Source organism: Zerene cesonia, chromosome 10 (assembly GCF_012273895.1).
Source record: "Zerene cesonia ecotype Mississippi chromosome 10, Zerene_cesonia_1.1, whole genome shotgun sequence".
NCBI lineage: Eukaryota > Metazoa > Arthropoda > Insecta > Lepidoptera > Pieridae > Zerene > Zerene cesonia.
In genome coordinates, this window is record NC_052111.1 from 7,464,252 (window position 1) to 7,471,738 (window position 7,487).

Below are 7,487 nucleotides of genomic sequence, written 5' to 3' on the forward strand. Positions count from 1 at the left end.
CCTTAAAATAATATTATTTCTGTTCGGCCTGTACAAATTTAGACAAAGCCCATTCCTTAGATATAAGTAGCTAGTACTATTTAACAACCGGGAATTAGCTCCGTAATTCCGTTAACTAGAGATGCTTTTTGTACTGAACAAATGTAACTTGATTACCGCAGTGAGAGTGAATGTAATAAATTGGAATGCGTGACGCGAAATAGAGCTTCATCGACCACCGAGCGACGGCCGACGACCGAGCGTTGAAGGGAAGGCCCACATCAATGAAATTAGCCGCGAATACGCTACGTCGTGAAGCGAGCACCAAGCGGCTCTCAGTTTACGATAAACTCAAAAGGGAGACGCATGTCGCTTTTCGCCTTGTTGTGACCGTGTGCATGGTGTTAGTGGAATAACATAACAGCGAATTGTTTTGTTCTGTGTTCAATTAGTGTAGTGCAACGTTGGTGTAACCGAGGTTTCCAAAGTTGTTGTGATGCAGTTGAGAATATACGTATGGCTGACTTGTGTAGCCCTCGCAGGATATGTTCGAGCGACAGAGGTAAGGGGACCGTCTTTAAACACGGCATTCCGGCTTTTTGTCGGGTGCTCATTCCTAGGGACCGGTATTGTCATTAGGATATGTAAAATCACGAGAAAAACACATGAAGTTCTTGCGTAACTTTCAATGTCAACACGCGCGTTCGGTTAAGTAGTTTGTAGTTTTGCTAACAAATCGTACTGTGACATTTTAATGCATAAGTATAAATTCTTTGAAGAACGGAACAGAGCGTCCACTTATAACGTTACCTTGAACGTGTAGTAATCGTCAGGTAAACAATCGTTATCTATCCGCGTTTTCATCGATTTATTTTTGTTGGACGTTCGCGTACTATCGTCTCATCAGAGTGTAAACATGATTACCCAAGCTATGAATGAGAGCACGATGTTTCGCCCACGTTTGGGTTCAGAGAAAGCGTACTATCTTAGCTCGAATAAATACTGGTCCGGAGTGGGAAGCAAAACATACACAAAACCTGATGTAGGTACATGTGAATAATCTAACTATGGAACTAATTTAACTTTACGAGTGTTATTGACTATGAGTGGCCTTTATTATGCTAAGCACTCAGCTGAGTAAGAGTTAATAATGTCTCTAGATAGCATCAGTATAAAAGAATACGATACGACGATGTTTTAAGAATTTTTACTACTAAGGTCATTGCACTAGTTCTCGAGTAGTTGGCAAGGGAGCAAAGATATAAAGTATAAAATATTATACTTACGGTTCTGTTTCAGAAAAAAAAGGTTTTTAATTTATCGAAACTTATGTTTTGGATGTACGAATCAGAATAAAGTGTATAATATTTGATATAAATTATTGAACCAGTGACCACTCTAAAATATCCACGAGGTAACCTTTACTTCGGTCTTCATATGGGTTTGTTGAATAATTGATTCCTTCACCAGAGTAAGTACTTATATAACTTTAATCAATATCTTAAACCACTGACCGAACTCTCTGTTTATAGGTTTATATTTTATTCAGCAGTTACGATGTACCTTTTTAAAGATTTAATTATGAAACACGATATGTTTCGAAGTGAGTTTGATGTGTATTTTGAATTAGAAAATTTTGCACTATTGCAGCATTAAAATCATTGTTAGTAAATTAATATTTAATGAAGGTAAAAAATATATTTATAAGATAAAAATTGTTTTTTTATTAATTATGGAAAGAAGCATATTTGAAAATATAGATATAATACCTTATTAAAATTGTGTCTTTGCTGTGCCATAAAAATAAAAATGTTTGGTCGTCTTTAAATATATTGTAAAATCAATTATATCATAAAAACTTATACAACATAAGTAACTGTAAGTATTTACCAAGAGTTTTTTTTTCTGGGGGTTACCGTGACTCCTTAACGCAGTAGGTACTCATTCCAGTATGGGAAAGTGATGGCGTTAGACGACCTATATATAGCTTTCTCTTTTTCTCACATTGAAATTAGTAGTGCTTTAAGACGCGACGGAAACCCCCCTGACAATACCTATTTTATTTTTACGTAAGCAGCAAGACTGCCATGCATTATTCCTTGCGAAGTTATCATCATTCAAAGATCAAATACCATTATGATGTTTGTATACCCTAAGAAAGGATTTTAATAAATCCTATCCCCAAGGGGATAGAATAGGTCATGAAAGTTTGTACCACGAATATTGATTTTTAAAGCAGGCGACATTACGGGCAACAGCTAGTATGTTATACAAAGCCCCTTTCCGAGACAGTGTCCAGTGACCACAGTATTGTCCAACTGTATTATGCAACGCTTATCTCACGTGATAGTGGAAGTCTGATTTATGTTCTTAGTCCATCTTTGATTTATTGAGCTTACTTTAAACAATGCGACTCTTTGAGACTATATGTTTGCTGTTTATTAACAAGCTAACAATACAAACAATGGACAAATAAAGTACTAAACTTGGTGAGGTTTTCTCGTATATTAATGTTAGTTTCATGAGTAGTAATTTTATGTTTGTACAAGATTGGAATAGATCGATTACAACATTGTATCTCTCATGTTGCTCCCATGTAAGCTTATTCTTTGTCTCGCTTGCAATTTGAGATTTTTTTAAAGGATAGAAAAAAATAACCACAACATTTTGCCGAACCGTGGCAATGACTCTCGGCCAACCGTGGTCCCACCTCAGCAGTCGAATTTCTTCTACTCTTTCGCTTGCAATTTCTCTAACTTTTTACTTTTGTTTTCGCAAAAATAAGCCCATAAAAAACGTCCATGGAGCATTGAGTCCAAATAAAACAATTGAAATACATTAGATGCAGTAGCAATATCATCACTATTACCATTAAGTTCTGGTTCTGAATTCTCTGAAGGTCGTGTTACGGAGTCTACCGTAACACGACCATGTCACTGATCCTCAACTTACAGTAACCATCTGTTAGCTTATAAACAAAGATAGTAAGATGGTAAACTGATCGGTCGTTCGTAACCACGCTTCCTGTCCGTAATGAGAGGTGAAAATAAACAAAAGCACTTCCTCTTAGGGATTTGCGAACGAAAGTCATTTAATTTTACATTATCCATGTAATTATGGATATCGGTGTGGTCCTCGGAGGGTCATAGGATGTGTAATGACTTAAACTACAATAAATTTACACATCTTTTGGATTAGAAATGTTCCTGGTTTCAGAATAAAACAGTGGATATATGAAATTTCACACGCTTTTATTAGCTTTAGCTGTATGTTTCCGTGTAACCGACACCATTTTACGATTTGACCCACTTTAAACGGACAGATTTTATTCTTTGCACACTTATCAAGGAACGGTGACAATTCAATAATTTCCTTACATTTTAATTTAGTTGATTCTATCTCTTGTATTTCTATTTATATACATAAGGATGTATAATTAAGTATTTATTATATTTAAACTGTTCATAGAACTATTTATTTTATGAAAAAATAAATCATACTACAAATAATACAGAATCACAGTCATTACTCCAAATTAATTTTTTTCCAATATTGAAGTATCATTAAGTTTCTAATTATTGAATCCATATTTTAATGAAACAAACTATTTTCATTGGTTATTTGCATAACGTAGAGCAAGTGTTCTTAGATGTCGTTGAATATTTACGTAATTGTTTCCAAGGCTCGTAAAATGACCTACATAGTGGAATAATTTAAAACGAACCAGGTCCCGGGCGATAACAAAATATGTCTGGGTAAAAAATTATCCTATGTGGAACTAAATAAAAGCTAGGAGTGCACTGCTGGATGCAGCGGAGTTTTCGAGCCGGTAGCTGTGAGGTACGTAGCTGTTAGTATTTCTTGTGTATGTTTGTGATTTCTTGTGTAATTCAAATTCGTCAAAAATATCTCTAAAATACAAAATTTTACTTGCTAGTTATAAAATGAGTTTCTTTATGGAATATAAACATTTAAATTCAGAGTCCCATGTCTGCGCCTGCGTTAACCTGCGCCTTCTAGTGTATAATTGAAACATTAGCAGCATATATATTTTATATAAATTATAGTGGATATGTAATAGTGTCGTAATAAATGGAATGTTAATGCTTACTCTGTGGTTAGCGGTTTTCTGAGATTTCGAATAGATCAGGTTGCATAATAGGCAAAGATTGAGTAGAAGTTAAAATGAAATAATGTAAAAAATGTGAACACTAATAAAAAATAACGAATAAAACAATAATTCGTGTCGTTTAGAGATTTTCTCGTTTATCTTTATAAAAAACTAGCTGCGCCCCGCGGTTTCACCCGCGTAAGTCCGTATCCCGTAGGAATATCGGGATAAAAAATAGATGTTGGCCGATTCTCAGACCTACCCAATATGCTTACCAAATTTCAGAGGAATCGGTCAAGCCGTTTCGGAGGAGTATGGCAACGAAAACTGTGACACGAGAATTTTATATATATAAAAGATTCATCAGTGAAACAAATGATAGCACCGCGACGTTGACAGCAAGTTTCCTGCTATCAACCATGAACGTATGTTTATAGTATGTCACCATTAAATTATAAACACTGTCAGATTACAAAATAGTGGGATATAGATCCCACTATTCCGTGAGATCGTTATCTATCGAAAAATTATGAAACTGCTTGCAATTTAGTGCATTATTTTCGGTAGATTACAGTCTATCGATGTGCTTCCGTAAAATTATGCAATGTTCATTCGATATGATGCATCAGGTCAGTTTTAGGATTAAAAACATGCGAAATTAATAATTTAGTGAGTTGACTGAAATCTAACGGATTTTGCAGTCTTACAGCGACATATACATACCATATGACGTCACCAGGGCCAACGTGTGAAAATAGGCAAGTCCCATTGTTGGCACGCTAGCTCTTGACCAGAACAAGCAAGCACAAGTAACTGTCAAAATGTTTGTGCAACGAGACTTGTTTTGTTTCGTTTTTATTCATTTTGTGAACAGATTATATTGTAATGTATTTGTATTGGAGCATATGAAACGTTTACAATTAAGTAGTGGAATTAGTTTTGTACCTGTTTTTTTATTTATTTTTTTTGTTTTTAAATGTATATCATCATCATCATCATCATCATCATCATCATCCCATATATGTTCCCACTGCTGGGACACAGGCCTTCCCACTGCAAGGATTCAGGCCATAATCCACTACGATGGCGAAGTGCGGGTTGGCAGATGTCACATGTCGTCTAACTTTTGATTCTTGGACATGCCGGTTTCCTCACGATGTTTTTCTTCCCGTTTTAAGCAGTAGTGATGTTATCCACATGTGCCGATAAATTGAAAAATCAATTTATTTCCTGCACGCTCACCCGGTCTCGAACCCCGACCTATCGATTTTGAAGTCCGAGGTTCTCACCACTGAGCCACCACTGCTAAAATGTAAAATGAAATGGGAAGTGTTGGAGATGGTTTTCTGATAGTAAGCGATCACCGCCCATGAACATTAGCAGAAGTAACTGCTGCAAATGCGCCCGCGTTAAAGTGATAAAGGAAAAGGAGAGGATTGACGAAGGGAACAAAGGAATGAACTGGAAAGGGTAAGGAAAACCTTAAAGCTTTGTCCCGTCGCTTAAATGACGTTATAATATTAAGATACAATTACATTGAAAGTCTCTTATATGGTATAAAGCCACGTAAAATTTTTATGCGTCTATTCTCATATAATAAAACATTTTCGCCAAAACATTTTCCGCAAAAAATACGAAACTTAATTTAAATTGCGGGCCGTCACTGTCTTTTCCAATTTTCACTGCCTATCCTCTGTTCGCTTTCTCTCTTACCTAAATAAGGTTATAAAATACTTTTGAGAATTGTTTCTTTTATTATACATGCAACAATCGCATAAGTTACGTTTATTATTAAATAGCTGCGCCCCGCGGTTTCACCCGCGTAAGTCCATATCCCGTAGGAATATCGGGATAAAATGTTGCCTATGTGTTATTCCAGTTGTCCAGCTATCTACGTACCAAATTTCATTGCAATCGGTTCAGTCGTTTTTGCGTGAAAGAGCAACAAACACACACACATCCTTATAAACTTTGGCATTTATAATATAAGTAGGAAGTAGGATAGGATAGTAGGATTTAAGATAAAACGCTTCGAAATATACGTACGTATTCGCAACACAATCTAGAATATTCATCAATCCAGATTATTTTCAACGATAAATATATATAGTTCATAATACCATTTCCATGTATTTGATTGACTACAGAGCCCTTAGAAAATAATAATTAATTAGGTTTCGCGCTAGCGTAGGTACAGCAACGTTACCTAGATCCTAATTAATTCTAGACTGTTCTAACGAAATTACTTTTCAAGATAAATCAAACATTTGCTCCTAACCCAAATTGTTTCTATAAATTATTAGCATTTATAATATCTTAAATAGGAGGTACCTTCTAGAAAGTTTGCAGACTGTCTTGAAAATTTTAATGATGTTTCTTTTGTGCAGATGAAGTTTAAAATTAAATTAAATATTGCATGGGACAGTTCACAAGAGGGTTATTAAAAGTGCGCTATTCGATATGAAGTACTTATTTTCTATATTTAATTATATGTTTTACCGAATTTCTATTTTTTTATTAAGTATATAAATGCACATATACTGTTGATTATAAAAGTAGTTGCAAATGAGTATAGGGTAATAAAATGATGTATTTTTTATGAAAATCATAATGAAAATAATTTACTTAGTTATTATTAATTGTTTATAAGAAAAACCTACCTATCACATGTCGGCAATATTAAAAAGAATCCATCGAAGCTGAAAATAGCTGACGTTGATGAAATAGCGGTAAACCAATTAAACTTAGAAAAAAAAACAGAAGCGTTCATCGGAACCGAGTTAGAAACACAGCAAAGGGATCTTCAACAAATATTTAAGAACATTGATGGAAAATAAACACGTTAGCGCAAAACTCGAGAGAAACTCGACTGTCTATTGAAGAGGCGGGAGTTAAAAAGCCGTGAACTTTAATTGTTTAGTACGATGGGATTTGCAACGTGTACAAACGTAAACGATTTGTCCAGCGGAATGAATTAATTTGCAGCGCTTATTGGATTTATAGCGGCAATTAGCGTGATGCGATTTATTATAGACAGCTAAAGATGTATAGCACGTCGCTAATACTAACGCGCCATTGTTTGTTTTTATTGCGAGTCTAATCTCGATCCTGGTCCTTCGAATTCTCTTTTGGCACTGCGAACTGAACTATCCACGAGTGTACTTACCCTATTGGAGTCTGACTGGCAATGGTTATAACAAAAAGGAATTCAATTGAACCTGCTGTTTTTGGTATTTCAGGTTTTTTTTAATCACAAACACAATTGAAAGAACGGTATTTCAATCCCTACTTAAATGTATTGTTTTTGGTGAAAGGTCTGAATATTTATTTCTTTATCAGGATGTTAACTCTGAAGGGATTTATAGTGTAGGTAATATGGACTATAATAGGTAATATA

General features: G+C 35.0%; 1 protein-coding gene across 1 annotated transcript in view; it reads left to right on the forward strand.

The window, feature by feature from the left end:
• Positions 1–289: 289 nt before the first annotated feature.
• LOC119829705 (syndecan) overlaps positions 290–7,487 on the forward strand; it is a 235,024-nt gene continuing 227,826 nt past the window's right edge. The window contains exon 1 of the mRNA XM_038352344.1: positions 290–541. Coding sequence (XP_038208272.1) covers positions 476–541 — 66 coding nt within the window. The 5' untranslated portion in view covers positions 290–475. The remainder of the gene's footprint in view (positions 542–7,487) is intronic.